Source organism: Apostichopus japonicus, chromosome 11, assembly GCF_037975245.1.
Source record: "Apostichopus japonicus isolate 1M-3 chromosome 11, ASM3797524v1, whole genome shotgun sequence".
NCBI lineage: Eukaryota > Metazoa > Echinodermata > Holothuroidea > Aspidochirotida > Stichopodidae > Apostichopus > Apostichopus japonicus.
This window is the reverse complement of record NC_092571.1, coordinates 6,693,246-6,710,246: the sequence shown is the minus strand read 5'-3', so window position 1 is coordinate 6,710,246 and position 17,001 is coordinate 6,693,246. Positions and strand designations below refer to the sequence as shown.

The 17,001-nt window shown below is 37.7% G+C and overlaps 1 protein-coding gene and 1 pseudogene across 1 annotated transcript; both read right to left on the bottom strand.

Annotated features, from left to right (window-relative positions):
• Positions 1 to 4,473: 4,473 nt before the first annotated feature.
• Positions 4,474 to 4,699, bottom strand: LOC139976559 (U2 spliceosomal RNA; annotated as a pseudogene).
• A 4,902-nt stretch (positions 4,700 to 9,601) lies between these two features.
• On the bottom strand, positions 9,602 to 16,356 carry LOC139975942 (uncharacterized). Its single transcript, XM_071984240.1, has 2 exons — positions 16,046 to 16,356; positions 9,602 to 12,830 (listed from the first exon to the last, which is right to left on the bottom strand). The coding sequence occupies exon 2, from the start codon at positions 12,813 to 12,815 to the stop codon at positions 10,272 to 10,274; it is 2,544 nt and encodes an 847-aa protein (XP_071840341.1). The 5' UTR covers positions 12,816 to 12,830; positions 16,046 to 16,356; the 3' UTR covers positions 9,602 to 10,271.
• Between the last annotated feature and the right edge of the window lie 645 nt (positions 16,357 to 17,001).

Sequence of the window (17,001 nt, the reverse complement as noted above, 5' to 3'; positions counted from 1 at the left end):
CTTTTGTTAAGTATTAGTTTGTTGAGGTGGACATTGTGTAAGGCTTATTTTGATAGTTCCAGGTAACGGTAAGCCGGGCCTGACACTAATAACCTTGAACCGAGCGTGAACAGGAAAGTCTTAATAAATAATCTCCAAGAGCGGATATTTGATAATAAGTTCCTTTTTTTAACTCTGAATATAACTATAACTTGGGATAATTAAAATGCACAGGCATAAATGCTGATCATAAATATAAACTACGGAGCCCACTGTTCTACGTCTGTAGGCTTCGGGAGATAAACTTAAACTCCCCGATACATCTTTAGGAGACACCTAAACCCCCGATTCTAAAATAACAAATTATGACGCGATGCGCAGGGCACACGCTCTGCCCTTGAACCTGGTCGAAACTTATAGCTAACCCCTCACCCAACTCTTGATTGGTTGAGTGCCAACCTGATATGCAGATGAGCATATATGCAAATGGACACTCAACCAATTTGAACCAGTTTGGCTGTCTTCCAGCCCCACAAAACCGAATCATTCAAAACAGAACATCTGTACACGCTTCTAATAGCGCGTGATTCATAGCCCGCCACACCACAGAGCAAACCACCAAAACGCGAGCCATGTGTGACGTCATAATAACAATAAGTAAACAATATCTTAACGCAAACTAGAATACACTTCACAATTGTATGCACCAGACCAGACAGTTTACGCAGTATGTCAACTGTGGTAAAATTAATGTAAGGTACAAAGAGCGAAAACTACTTTTTTGAGAGAATACAAGCTCCCTTAGCGACCTTAATGGAAATAGTGTCAATATGAATAAACACATGACACCAAGACATTTTGTATAATCTACCTTGTGAATGCATTGTTATTTAGTGTAAAGGTAAACAGTTTCATTTTATCTACTATTGTTGTTATAATGTAATTGGTTTTGTCCACAATTAGTGACAATTTGTTAAGCAGAAAACCAATCATGATGAGCTTGTAATTCACAGCACGCCATATTGTGTGTCCTCCATCCCTGTCAAGTCAATTCCCTGTAAAAAAATATGTTTGTATCATCAGCAAAGAGAATATTAGAACTTACATTTGAGACATTACATATATCATTTACGTAAATAATAAAAAGTAATGGACCTAGACAAGAACCTTGGGGCACACCGCACACCACAAATTATATTCTGAGAGTCAGAATAAGTACAATTCAAATATGTAAATTGTTTCCTGTTACAGAGGTAGCTAGTTAGCTACTGATCCACTTTAAGCCATTGCCTCAAATGCTGAAGCTTTTTTAATAAAATGTTATTCATCAATCTTGTCAAATGTTTTTGATTGGTCCAGGAAGACACATACACAAGACTTTTTCAAATTCACAGCAGTAGTCATTTTTATCGACAGCAGGCCTTAAAAGAATAATGAAGGCAGGGATCAAAGTCAATTTATATTGTTCAGTAACCGTCAAAACTATCTAATATTCGATATGGCAGTTTGTACACGATGTAGTGGAATTCAACGCAATCACAAATATTCTTATTTTTTTTCAATCGAAATTTTGGCGAAGATAGAAGTTATGTAACCGATATCAAACATGAATATGGTGATATAGGACACATTGCTCTATTCCGTGATGTGTGTCGCACCACCTAACTATTTCTATAACTAAAGATAATTAATTTTAAACATTTCGTTAGTACGTAACGGCATTTTGTACACGATGTAGCGGAATTTGTAGCATAATAAAGAAGTTATGTCACCGATATCAAACATTAATAGAGTGATAGTAGGGACTTTCTCTGTCTCGTTATTGCGTATCGAACTTCATAGCTATTCCTATAAGAAAGATGAATATTTATAAACATTTCATTATTTTGATGAATTGCCTTAAATTTGATGTACAAACAATTATTGAGTATCACTGCACCTTCACCGTTGCTTATTTTCCGCTAGATAATAGATGGCGCTCTCCGCTTTTCTCCTTGTTGTCTGCTCTTATTGTCCGCTACTAATGTCCGCTACCTTCAAGCAGGTGTGTAATATCTGCAAGAGGACAGGGGTTGAGGGCAAATCAGTCGGTTCGCTGTTTGGTTTTTTCGTGCTCAGGTTCTCCCTGGTTGACATTTCTCTTAAAAGTAACATTCCTGGTGTACAGGCTGGCGTAACTGCCACGACGTTAGTCGAAGCATAATGGTCCTTTACTTATTGTAAAGTACATTATCAAAATTTTACGTATCTTACCTTTACGATGTTGTTAAAGGTATAGTTCTGTTTCTAGCTCCGCTGAAAGCTTTCGGCTGAGCGATAGCGATCGTGCGATTCGGCCGAAATGCTGTCACTTTATTATCACCGTGTTTGAATGACTGCCATTTCGTCATTTTCATTCGCTTTGGCTGAAATTTCGTCAGTGGATTGTGTGATCATATTTTAAGAATTCGAACGGTCATTTTTGGTCCCGAGAGATCGTAAATATGTGAATAGCCCTAGAGCGTTTGCCCAACTTTGCTGAAACTTTGTGGATATTACGTTTGAATGGTGGTGAACCAAAGTTGTTCAGGAAAAATACTTTGTCGTCAAGTATACGTGAGGGCCCTAATCAGTTTTCAGTTATGATGAAATGTAGGCCACAGATCATATATGCAATGATCATGAAACTGATGTTCAGCTTTTTAGTATTCATGTCGACCAGTATGCGTGGTGGTGTGAGTAGCAAAATGTCTTCCATTTTAATTTTCCTGTCATTTTAGGAAATAATTCCACCCGTGGGAGACTTGATCAAGTCAAATGTTTAATTCAGGCTTGCTATGTAGTTCGATGTCATTCTCTGTATAAAAGGACTACTTGCCAGCTTTGTAATTTGAGCTTTTCCACATTCTATATGTGTGAAATACGACATGTGAGAAATGACATATAGCCTATTGTTGGAGCCGAATGTATTACAGCTGAACTCACACAAACCACTGACGAAAGTACAGCCAAATTGAATGAAAAATGGCAAAGTGGCAGTCATTTAAATACCGTGGCAAAAAGTGACAGAATTTCGGCAGAATGCCACGATCGCTATAGCTCAGTAGCTTTCAGCTGAGCAAAATATTTCATTGATTTTTTATGTCTTCTTTCAAACGAACATTTACAACTTTCTGACTTTGTAACAAACTATGTCTGGTTAGAAGGAGCATAAGGCATGGATAAAAGGAGATGGGAGGAAAGGACAGAACACCGTTATCCGGTCTAGGGCTATGTCTCATATTTTTCGCAAAAGCAAATGGATAAACTGCTGAGAATATTGCCATATCAAAACAAATTTCTGAAATATGTAGAAGCTTATATACCTTGAAAGCCGGTCCAATTTCTAGACTGCAGCCTTATATGGCATGAAAATACAGTTTATGAGAAAGTTACATACAACCAGTTCGGAACTACATTTACAACGGCCGTTCTGGTTGTTGAATTTAAGCAGGTTTAGGGAGAGAGGGTTTATACATCAAAACATATTAACCTATATTGTTTCTACTTCTGCTACCGTGAGTTTTTTCAGGAAGATACTGGATTTCATCCATTATGTCACCCTTTATATCCGCGGTCCCCTTTACAATTTTGGAAGGTCAGTAAAATTGACTCCATAGTTTTCCCTTGCGGGAAACCAAAAAGTGATTTCTGTGTGTGTGTGTGTGCGTGTATGTATGTATGTATATTAGATCCTCCTGCAAGCAGGAACTCGCGAAGACGCCTAATTGGCTTATCAAAGCCGCAAGCCGACCGAAGTCAGTCTCTTAGATTCATATTTAACGTCCATGATTATGAATTGTTAATTGTCAACAACTCTGTAACTGGACGACAAACATTAATCTTGGAGTGACTCGAACCGGGGACCTTATGATATAATGTCGTTGCCAATTCAAAGTAACCAATGAGAAGACAATACATAATGTAGAAGAGAGAGCGATTTACGAGCCAGACAGATCTATCCATCACTCTCTTGCAACACCAAACATATATGCCAACTTGAAAGTCTGAAATTGCGAAATGCACAAGCGCATATGTGTAATTGGTTGACTTATAAATAGAACAAGGAGTTCAAAGACTCCTAACCCACTTCCTGACATCCTGCATATTTTTATATTATATAACACTATAATGTATACTAAGTTAAGCTGTTACTAGTATTATTTTCTATTCCTGTGTATATTTCGTTTTGGAAGGCACCTGGGAACAACTCGTCGTGAAAGCTGATCGTTTATTATGTACTTGACCTATTGGTGTCCATTGCTAGGTGATAGTTTATCAATCCTGTTTGAATCAAGTTTGTTCTATAAAAACACTTAGCTTAGGGCTGAGTGAATTTCACCTGACATAACTTCCCCATTGTACATTGTTCCTTGTTGTACATTGTACCTTGTTCGCTTTTTATGTATAGTCCATCTCTCGTCAGTTAAGTTTACACAAATTACAACTACAGCGTTTTATACAAACTCAGATATAAAGGGTTTCTGCTTGTCCATGAAGAGAGAGATATTTTGAAGAAAAGTCACCCAGGAAAGAACCTGGGCACGAAAAAAAAACCAACTGATTGAGTGATCCGCTCTCAACTCCAGTCCCCTTGAGTCGAGACCGTCACTGTGTGATCATCGTTAGGTGTGTATCACGGTTCCACTCGAAGGGGAACAGATACTACACATGATCTTAGCCAAAAGGCCGAGACAGATAGTCGACCCTCAGCATTAGTGACATAATTACCTTCACCTCAGATTCGTATATGCAAGGTATACGATATACCAGATTAATCATTGATTATTGGCAGTGAACGTGCTTTTGACCGGTTATATAATTATAGCCTAACCGCTAGTTTTGAAATTGACAGCGTAAATGTTCACGTTTCTTTAGTTATTTCCCCCTGCAGATTCACCGAAGTGATCGGTCAGCAGAGTCCAAGAAAGTACCATCAGACACCTATTGGATTAATAGTAATATGTTCAGGGTATGCTCTATTATTCAAAGGAGACTAGGCGAGGCTACTTGTATCTGATTTATGAAAAGTTTATATGTCCAGGCTAGTGTTGGCTAGTGTTTCAGGTATAATGAGCTTCTCACTGTCAAGCAGAAGCAGATATCACTATTTTAATACAGCATTATACTCATTTGTAATAGTTAAATGTGTTGAAAAGCAAAACAAGATGTACAAATATGGTCTGCGTATTTAATGTTGGAATTGCGAGTAATTCCTTTAGATAAACCAAACATCATGTACAACGAACAACCATGCAATCCATTGATGGATACAAGGAAATAGACAAAAAAGGAATCATTAAACATCTGCTGTTATATTGGCATTTGTGTGATATTATTTTCATTCATTTCCTGGTTGATTTAACAATTTCCGTGTGCAGGATGTACTCCTGATAATCAATAATATTGAAATAGAAGATCATTGCTGCATTCATCTATTAAGTCTTCTAAAATAACACATTTATATAGAATGTGTGGGTGTTGGCTTGTAAACATAATAACTACGAAAAAGTAATGATAGTTAGAACTGGTGATGTGTTTATTTTGGGAGATATTTTAATAACATGACATAAGCGTGTTTGTTTGTTTTTGTTTATAATTCCTCTTTCAATCTGTTTGAACGTTATGGACGAGAGAAATGTTGCCAGTAGGAATGAAAAACCTCACATATCCATTTCTAAGCCAAAGAGGTGTTTGCAGTATAGTTGGAAATTGAAAATCTACGTTATTAGTACTTGCCTCAGTTAATATTAAATGTAATGATATAATAATTTGCATCGATACCAATTCCTGGCCCTTTCCAGCTTTTGGACAATCCAGTGTAAATTTCATGAGAATTTTTTACATCTTAGAAAGTTAAGTTTCACTGATGCAAATACAATGTAATATTATTTCTATTGGTTAATGGTTTAACACACGAATCAAGCAAATCTTTACGGGAAAAGTGGGAAATACACTATATGGAGCGTTGGTATGTAAAACATTGTAGTATATAGTAGCATGATGGATTAATCTGATTATAAATGCTAATATGTTGTGATATCATCAAAATAAAGCAGAGCAGACAGCGGTTTTAAACTTTCATTGGATTTATAGAAGAGATCACGGATTAAGACACATTTTGAAAGACCACTGTATATGCAAAACAGCTACTATATGGGTGGAAAATCAACGACATTTGTTCCTTCCACCGGGACTTAATCTAGCGCTTACCGCTCTATATGGGACTGCCCAAACCAACTAGGCCACAGGCACAATAATTGATGCAGACCATTGGTTCAAAACAAGTAAAACAGTTCATTAATTGACATTATGCCTACACCCTCAGTTACAATATGTCATTCCTGAATTACAAGAAACCATTTGTAAAATCTCAGAAGAAATTCAATGAGAGATTGAACGGCACTTTACAAGAAACTAAGAAAATTAATTACCTTTTTAATCACTCATCGTCAAAAGTCGTCTGTATTCTGATAATGGACTGCTATCCTAAGAATGTGGCATTTCCGAATCTCTAAAGGGTTATTAATGGTTCAGCTCAAAAATCCACGTTTTGGTTAGCCTCACGTAAGTGCTTATTTGTAGAAGCTTTTTTTCTGATTCTGTGAAACATTTTTTATAGGTAATTTTCGAAGACCTATATTTGGCTCATGCCAACCACATATAAAGCTTTGTTAACTATTGGAAAAAAGTTGAATTCTGCAAGTGTATGGCAAGGGAAGAGGTTGCAACATGTCCGGAGACGCATTAATCAGAGGTTTGAAGACGAATGCCAAGACTACACCTTTAAATGTGTCAAGGTAGTAAAAGGTAGAGCTTTACCAGTTTCACATTGTCAATTCCAGGTTGTGCAGTAATTTGAAACTAACTATATACAAGATCTCGTAGGTTATTTACATTTAATGTAATTCACCAGCAATACCTGTAAATAAGTTAATGAAGATCCCATTTAAAGTCAGACATAGCATTTCGGTCAGAAGTGTCTTCGTATCAGTAGCAATCAGAAACAATCCCCAAATAAGACATTCATTCATATATAACCAACCTTTCCTTTTTTTTGTGGCTATTGAAATACAATTCACATGGACCAGATAAGAATATGAACTTGCTGTAGTAGCACTATAACTTGTAAAAAATCTTCCTTTCGAATCATTACAAGTTACTGTGTTCATTGTTTCATAGCCCATGGCACGTTTAGGCTACTATTAACATATCAACTATACACATGGAGTGTTAATTCTCCATAAATTCCTGACCAAATGAACCTCATGCTAACGTCATGCGGCAAGCCGCGGTACAGCAAGTACTGTTTATGTCGTCTCCTTAAGGTAAGATACATCATAATCCTTGATCGATAATAACATACTTCTCGTCTTCACGCAGTTTGTACAGGTTGATCGAGAACTCTTCGGTAACTCTACATTGGTTGTGCTTGGCATTACGTTGGCCCCATATATGTATATTTCGTATTGGAAGTATTGTGCGGTTTTACAAGTCATGCACTTTCTTATTTTCGATCCTTTGTGGATGTTCATTCATTGATGGATCAAACTGGATCGTAAACAGTTCATTTTTCCCCAAATCTAGAGATGTCAACCGCCCCAAAAGAGGGAAAAGACGATAGATCAGAAACTATAAGCACGCTTATAATAGTGAGTGGCATGTGTAATAAAAGGCCAACAAAAGCAACGCACATGCAGTTTTTTACAAGGCCTAGTTAAGCGATGTTTTGTTTGAACATAGTGCACTAAGAAAATATTTCTAATACATAAGTGTACTTTTTGTGTGAATATATATATTTATATTGATATATATATATATATATATATATATATATATATATATATATATATATATATATATATATATATATATATATAATTGAAAACATAATGAGAAGGGAAGAAAAGGGGGGAATATATATATATATATATATTTATTCCACGGATTCAAATCCTTTCATGCAGGACATATCGCCTCATGCAGCAAGAACGCCATATGTATGCATCTGTAGTCAGTCTTTCAGGGACATACATGGGAGTACAATAAACGATCTGTAAATATAATCGCTAATGGGGACATTGTTGATTGAATAATATGTTCAGAGCTTTCATTAGTGTGTTTTCGATGTTTCGCTGAATCTGATCATATTAAGTATGTACACAACAGTAATGTCTACACAGAAACAAATTTGATAAAATACATCATTTGTACATTTTTATCCCTAGTTCCCTACTTTCAATAAAGATATCATGACTCAGAGAGAAGTTGGTTATAATCAATCAAAGCTGCAGTAATGTATACAAGAAACACACTTTATTGCAATCCCAAAGTATGAAAACAAATTTTACCCAGCTCTTGCATAATGAACACACATCTCCCAAATGCACCCCCCACTCCCCTCCTCCTCCCCTCCCAACGTATAAACATAGTGTGTGTCATGTTATCTTATTACGCAGATTCATCACTGACTAGCCAGATTTTGTTCCAAGATGACATGCATTATAATTTTCAATTAAGTGTAATGGTATAGTCTCAACTTTAAAATTGTTTTCATGAGTATTTTTTTTTCTTCAAATGATCGTTATATAAAGTTATAGTTTATCGGTCGATGGTGAGTGACTTAAGGTCCACACCAGTTTATCATTTGACTGAATTGTTTTCCTCTTACCAAATTTTAATTATTTAAATATATCATGGTTTTGCAATGAAATGCCATAACTGCACCATGGTAATATTGCTACTTATGATCGAGTTTAAGGTCTTTTGTTTTATCCAGGAATCTATGTTGACCACAATTCCTGGCTGAGTTGCATTCCTCACCCTGAATCCTGATCATATTTAACAAGGAGTCTGATTAATATTTGACTATGATTCCTGGTTAGAGGTTACGTATTTGAAGAGAATCCTGGTATTGTTCTAAGTTATTTTACCAGCATTATTTGTTAAATTTATGACCACTTTTCCTGGTTGGGATTGGCCAGGATCTTGGTGAGTTTTCTTTGACCAGGATCGTGTGGTTTTCATACTGACCCGGAACCTGCTAATCTTTCGACCCCTATCTGGGGGGGGGGGGAGTTACCTTTAACCAGTGTGTTTTTAAAGTGATAAACACGGGCAATTTGTGAGACTATTCACAGGGTGTTCGTGTAGCTTCGTGTAACAGCTGCCAGTATAACTGAACTGAGGATAGCATACAATTTATCTTTAACATACAAATATTCCACATTGCAGAGTTGAATAAGAAAGCTCCCTTCACATTAGTTGAAAATCTAGCTCAGCATATTGTCCCTAATTCGAAATATGCTTGATTCAATGTAACCTACGTTAGCTGGCTACACCCTCCACTTCCCACTTAACCTGGGAAGCGGATGTTTTCTACGTTACCTATGTTATGTTACCTATGACGTCATCATGACGGAAGACCTTCCAGAGCTCTTCATTTCTACTATGATATTGTTAGTGATTAATGCTTCAAACCTGATTAATATGTAACGTTTATATAGCTTCAAAGATTCTCTGTACTGAAAATATCAACGTTTTCCTACTTCTTTCAGATGAATAATTTCAAAAGAAACTTAATTATGAAGAGAACAAAAACACACTCTTAACATACCCACTATAATTACACCCTTTACTCTGATGTTGCTACAATTTATGAATCCTTTTCTATATTATAACATCATTCCACCTGAAAAGAACTAGTTACTGTACTTTCAGAACAGTAGTACTGTAGAGACACTCAAAACATGTACACGTTAAAGCAATACCGAGATTTCCATCATATTTACAGACGCTATGCTACATCACTTTTTGAAATAAAATGCACACCCTGCCCTCCTCCCGCCCCTTCTCCAACCAGCATAACATCAGACGGGCCCAGCTCCTCCACTTTCCACGGGCAAACAGAAAAAAAATAAATCCCCCTCCCACCCAGTACAGGGTTACGCCCTGATTGATGTTAAAAAATTACCGAAAATATAATGCGATTCGAGATGGGACCAGCCTATCTTTGTCAGAGTTACTATTTAGAGTTCGAGATGACAGAACAACCCAATTTACCTGGTATCTTGCAACAAAGGAGTGTTCCAAACGAACGTTATCACACCACCAGAGATGACCAAGATGTTATGAAATCCCAACGAAATATATTTATAATCTTATTAGCAATTGTAACAAAGTACCTCTCTGGTTCCGATTTTAATTTTAAATATGTAATTCCTTTAAACCAATCGTTGATGTCCCATTGTTCACCCAAATCATTTTGGTAACTACTATACATATTGCCCTTGTTCGGTACATCTCCGTCTAACGTAGATAAACAGCACTGTTAATGCTGGTACAGTCACTATTGTGGCTATTACTAAAATGATTAGAAGGTAATTATTCTTTTTTGGGTGAGAATCATTGTGCATAGTTATCTGTTGGGTTAATCCCAAAAAAGTGGTAACATTATCGTTTTTGCTTGCTTTTGGACTTTCCGTTGAAGTTGCATCGGGTAAGAGTGTTGATTGTTTGTCGGTGGTCTCTAGTTTGTTTTTTACCCGGGTGCTGCTTACTGGAAGTGTTACCACCACTGAAGAAGAAGAGAAGGTGGTTGTATCTTTCCTTGACGTTGGACGGGGTGGCGTTGAAGTTGCATCAGGAAAGCTCGTTGATTGTTTGTCAGTGGGCTCTAGTGTGTTTGTTACCCGGGTGCTGCTCACTGGAAGTGTTACCACCGCTGAAGAAGAAGAGAAGGTGGTTGTATCTTTCCTTGACGTTGGACGGGGTGGCGTTGAAGTTGCATCAGGAAAGCTCGTTGATTGTTTGTCAGTGGTCTCTAGTGTGTTTGTTACCCGGGTGCTGCTCACTGGAAGTGTTACCACCGCTGAAGAAGAAGAGAAGGTGGTTGTATCTTTCCTGGACGATGAACGAGGTGGCGTTGAAGTTGCATCAGGGAAGCGCGTTGATTGTTTGTCAGTGGGCTCTAGTGTGTTTGTTACCCGGGTGCTGCTCACTGGAAGTGTTACCACCGCTGAAGAAGAAGAGAAGGTGGTTGTATCTTTCCTTGGCGATGGACGAGGTGGCGTTGAAGTTGCATCAGGAAAGCGCGTTGATTGTTTGTCAGTGGGCTCTAGTGTGTTTGTCACCCGGGTGCTGCTCACTGGAACTGTCACAACCGCCGAAGAAGAAGAGAAAGTGTTTGTATCTTCCCCTGAAGATGGCAGAAAAGACGTTGTCAGGGACTGTGCATTCAGCGAGGTCAAAGGCGGAGCTCTGCTAGTTACTGTGGTGGTCGATAGGACAGATGCTGATTCGGACGACAAATGTGAACGTACGGTTGCCTTCGTGTTTGCCTTTGTATTTATTTTGTTGGTTTGTTCTTCGGTCATTTGTAGCGTTGTGGCTGGGTTTATTGAAACGATAAATGCAGGGATTTTATTTGATGTTTTTCTATGGTTTACTGTTGGAGTTACTGTTGTGCTCAGTTCTAGGTGCATTGCTCCATCTTCAGAGGTACGTTTCGCTGTTGAAGACGCGGTTGAATACAAAGGTGCCGTTGTTACTTTAGACGTGGTTCGTGGTTTCAAAGTAGTAAACAATGCAGCCAATGTCTGGTTGGTACCAATCACTTGAGGCGTATTTAGTGTTGTCGAGACCATTCCTGTTGGAATTGCTGGATCACTTGACAGCACACGTGACCTAGTGGATAACGACGGAAGGAAAGTTTGATGCGACGCAGGTGAAATAGTGCTACTCTGCTTATGAACATTTCTGATAGGTTCTGTGACATAAGTGTTAGTTGACACCATCAAATTTGTTTGATTTGTTACTTTTGAGGGTTGGATGAAGGTTGTCAATTCAGGTGTTGTGGAAATTTCCTTATCAGAAGGTTGTACCACTTCGATGATGATGGCGTCCGATTTTAAACTTTGAAAATTTCCCCACTTGAGCGTACAATAACATCTGATCGACTGGATTGATACTGGTAAGTCAGTAAAAATAAACATCTTGTCTTTTTTGACATAGTTAACTGTTATTTTATCTGGAAAAGTTTCATAATCCAAGATAAGATTACTACCGGTCAAAAGATTTGTTGAGGTGCAATTAACCGAAAGTTTCTCATCAATCGACACTGGAAATGTAAAGATAACGTCAGGATTTATAAGAGGAGGAGGGATGCTATTGTACACGTCGCCATACTTAATGGAACAGTTTCTGGAAACTTCGTCGGCGAAGGAGCAAACAAGTGAATCGTTTGTAGTAAGAGGTGGAGGTACGTCAATCAGATGAACGATCTGCTTTTGGTTAAATCTATCTTCAATGTGGTTAGTCGACTGGATCTCTGTAACATATTGGTTCCATGTTAAGTTTTTCACCGGTTTGCCCATTTCACTGCTGCATTCCAAGTTGTGAGTTGCTGCCTCATACGAGCAAAGTGGGTACATCGAAGCAGGTATATAAGACACAACTACCGGTTTCTTCTGAACATTTCTGGGAGCATTTTGGCCCTCCTTGAATGGTTTGCACTTAAAAGTCCCATCATCTTCTTTGGTAACATTTGTGGACAATACATATTTTCTTAATCCAGTTTTTTGTGTGGAAAACAGTGCCACTGAATATTTCGAATCGGAGGAATCCACATTAACAGACAATCTCTTTTTTTCAAAGAACCATTCAATTCTGGTGTACAGCGGGTCCCGTACAACACACCCTAGCTCCAGCTGGTCTCCTTCGTGAAGCCGAATCTCCCCCGAGGGTTCAATGGTGATTATCTGCCCAACGGAGTGATCAATTATAATGGAAATAATTGAAAATAATGCTATAGCTGACATCTTGTAAAATATTACCTGAAGAAAAGCAAAGAAATATAATAAGAATAATAATAATCTCGTCTAGTATTAAATGTTGAAGTAAATGCATGTGCGGTCTCCAAATAAAACTGTTAGTTGCATTTACATAAGGCAGATAATATTGTATTTTGTTTTGACATATGGATAACTTGAAAAACACGGAATAAATGTGTTCGACGTTATCGGCGCATACGCTTTTTTTTTCTGGTCTGGGATATGGCGTCACACAATACAATACAATCCTGTCTTATTCTATCCTTTGGTAAACCTTGAACAGAAATAGTTTGATGCGTACACATGACCTGACAATATAATAGTCGCACTACGTGATGTTCTCCAATTTTAGCAGAAATATGTTCCCATAGTACATTCATATATGTTCAATATGGAAACGTTTTGTAAAAGAAGTGGCCACAATATGTGCCCTTGTGCCTTTTATGTTTAAAGTTTACCACAAAGATTTTTTTTATCTATAAGGCAAACAGAAACACATGAATCTTGTTCTTTAGGTAATCTCATCTATATCGTGCTTTAGAGTATCCCACGCTTAAGGTTGTTATTCCAACCTTATAACCTTATAACGATATTGATTCAGGAACCTTTGGCATGCATGACAATGTACTAAGCATGTAGTAAGTATGCGCAAAGTAGCCTATGTAATTTAAAATCTAATGCCAATGGCGGAAATAGTGCCAATGGTATATTGGTGATGTATTCGTCAAGCACAGCAAACCATGCAACCAATATATGCCTGAGAACATTTGGTTATATGGTCCATTTGAAACATCTTCATCACAGATGGACTTGGATCGGTACGAGATCCTTCTCATTCGAATGGTAATTCAGATCTGCCGAACGTGGATACGATCAGCACATTTCAGTACAAGATACGAGGGAGACTGCTTTAATGGGATATGTTGTATCCGAACTTTTGATTAGTACCATAACGGCATACGTACAAATATTCCTTGGTACATTGCCCCAAAGCACCCAGTTGGAACAAGTTTGCCTATACTGTAGTGTCATGCCCCGCTCCAGAGCACTCATATTGTCAGTACGAGCAGGATGAATATCATGTTTCTTAAAGAGATATTAGCATTAGGATATTTGCCCAACCGGCTGCTCCAAAGAGCCATTCACAATTGCAGCCAAGGAATCTTCATGTGAGCAACGCCTGAAATACCTGCCGTCTAGACATGATCACATGTCGTCTAGAGGTGAACACCGGTGGCTAAAATCTCATTGTTATATGAGGATTCAACGAACGTGAGAAATATGGGAACTCTTTCTTTACATTTGAGCGTGAGAACAGGCACGCTCACACGGATGCATTAAATCAGGGGACTATCTCAGAACTACTAGGGTCGCTATATGATTGATTAATATACTTTCTGAATATTCATCTCTGTTGGACTTGTCCATCCTATTCAAACAATTGAATGCGGATAGTTTGCTTTATCATGGCTGATTAAACTTGACCATTAGAGTTAAATAATAACTGATAGATGTGCTAAGATGGGCAACACAGTGTCAACATGTTAAAGCGCATATCATACATCATTACTTTAATAGTTCTGTAATATCAATTACAGGGTTTTTATATATTTTGTGGAAATAGTCGCTGTGTTAACAAATCTCTATGGTCACATGAACTGAGCAGGGCAGTTTTTCACTGAATGATAGTACCATCAAGCGTAGCTTCAATTTGAAACTATGTAATATGATTTCATATTCTCTTAAAGTATAAAGTAACATAGCGTTCATCATCACAATACAATATCAAACTAAGCGAGTGGGAGTTTGTTTTGTTTTGGGAGGCGGTGAGGAATATGGGGGTTGCCTATTGCACATAATTTCATAAAAACGCATTGACGATACCAGAGGGGCGGAAGAGGGTTCAATCTGGCAGGGATGTGGAACAACGTAGAAGAGGAAAGGGACTTTGATTAGAGACAGCAAAATGTTAAGAACAAAATCGCAATCGCAATTTCAAGTATTCTTATTAAAATTTTAATTAAAGCGACACGTTTAAAATAACCAATTACCAGCAACAAGGGAAAACGGTACTGATATTTAATGAAAAGATGCGCTACTATTATATGAACATTAACACCTTTTGAAGCTATTCACAAAGCGATCTTATAGCTTAGTGTCATAGCCGTCAGTATAACAGCTAATGTGTTTAGATAATGGATCTCTCTGGAACGTTTGGAGCTGTTGTTTACCTATAAAACGTTATAAAGACCACAGTGAAACCCTGACCATTCCAATATGTCACTTCCGAGTTTGCCCAACGTTTCTACTTCGCTTCCGTTTTGAACTACCACACGAAGTTAAATTTGAAACTCTTCAACGTTACAAATGCGGAAACTCTGAAGGGAGTGATTCCAACTTGGTCTATAGGTTTAGCTCAGAAGAGGTATATAGAAATGTTTTCCTTTCAACTGTACATTTACGTTCATATCATTTACTTTAATTGCTTCTTTTTCAGGGATGACTTCAGACTGAAATTTACCATTGACGGAAATCAATCGAGATAACATGTAAATTATACTTTTTCACTGAATTTCCCTATTAAAAACGAATTATCAACAATTAGTTGCTAGGTAACGACACAAAGCTAAACCGGAAAAAGAAAGACATATTAGATTACAGAACTTCTGACATTTCTGCTATTCTTCTAGTCCCGGGAGCACATTGTGCTAGCAAATAAATAAAAAGCCTGATATTTACATGGGCGTAACTACTAGAGCTGCAAGCTGGAGACAACTGCCTCGTCTCAAAGGTTCAAAAGTCTTTTCTTGTAGTAAAATGTTTTATTTCATAGCCTGTTTTCCTTCTCTCCTGTGTTTGGCTTAAGATAACATGGATTTTACTTGTTGTCCCCGCACATTGTTCTAACTAAGGTCGCTCATACAAGGAGGAAGTAACTTATTTGTAACGTCCATAGTTTAATTATCAAATTGGTCAATATTTCCACCAACCTGCTGTCATGATGCCCGTGAATAATCATAGTCTACAGTGATTTAACGCTACACTTACCTTACTAAGAGGCAAATGACACCCTTCAGTAACTGTGACCAATAATTCTACACCGAATATACCGACGAGTATCAGACGCTCTTCTACACAAATAGCTTAAGCTTCGTTACCTCGTGACAAAATTGCATGGTCCTCAAATCATACACATAAACATACATATATATACATACCAGTAGAAATCAGGTGCAAAATGTCTATAAACGTGAATAAATGTTATGTCTTGAAACGCGGCAATCTTCTTTACTAAATATCCATGTTCGCTCTCCCGAAAAATACAACAAGCAAGGAACACACGAACAATACGAATCATGCACGTGTGACACAGGAACGCAATACGAATATTCTGAAAAATAACTAAGCAACATATCACTCTGAACGCATATGCATGGAGAAACATTTCCTCAGTAAGGAAACGTTTAAGACCGCTTCAAGTTGTTGTCGCAGAATTGCATGGTTCAGTGACAGTTCTTTGTTTTATTTCAGAGAAGTGATGGAATGGCGACGTGCTAACATTGTTCTGATGATGCCGGTATACAACTGCCACACGGGTTTCCCCGAGAGGTAACATGATATTAGGCTCAACGGTTTATAAGAGAAATATGAAACTAATATAGGTATTATAGGTATAACTTAGCTTCAAGTTAAGTGTCAGTGCCAAGGTTGTTGGTCTGTTTAACCTAATAACACCGATATATTCGGCATTTCCGTGGGAAAAACACATTAGCATCTTATGACGTATCATCCGAGTCATTAAAACGTCATGGAAATGGGCAACTCTGTATATCTGACAACAAAATGACAAAACATGAGTATGTTCGCTATGGAAACGTAGGCCTAATTACGTCACATGAACCAGTCAGTAAGGATCTCCAACGCAGTACTAGTGGTTGGCAGTGCGATTAAGTTCAATCTGTTTCTGATCAGAAAAATAGGGCTGAACTTTTGTACATCTACTCTGAAAGCTGGCAGTAGAAGTGGGTAATCTTTCTTTGAAAATAAGAAATAGGAGCAAATAAAATAGACGAATAGACAATAGAATTAATGTTAACAGAGAATCACTAGCCTAAGTATCTTGTTTAAAGTCATGTAATACGACGGAACATAAGCGTATACACCAAGGGTCATG

What these genes read in the sequence shown, in the direction of transcription:
- LOC139975942 (XM_071984240.1), bottom strand. Translation starts at nt 12,815, where the DNA reads ATGTCAGCTATAGCATTATTTTCAATTATTTCCATTATAATTGATCAC.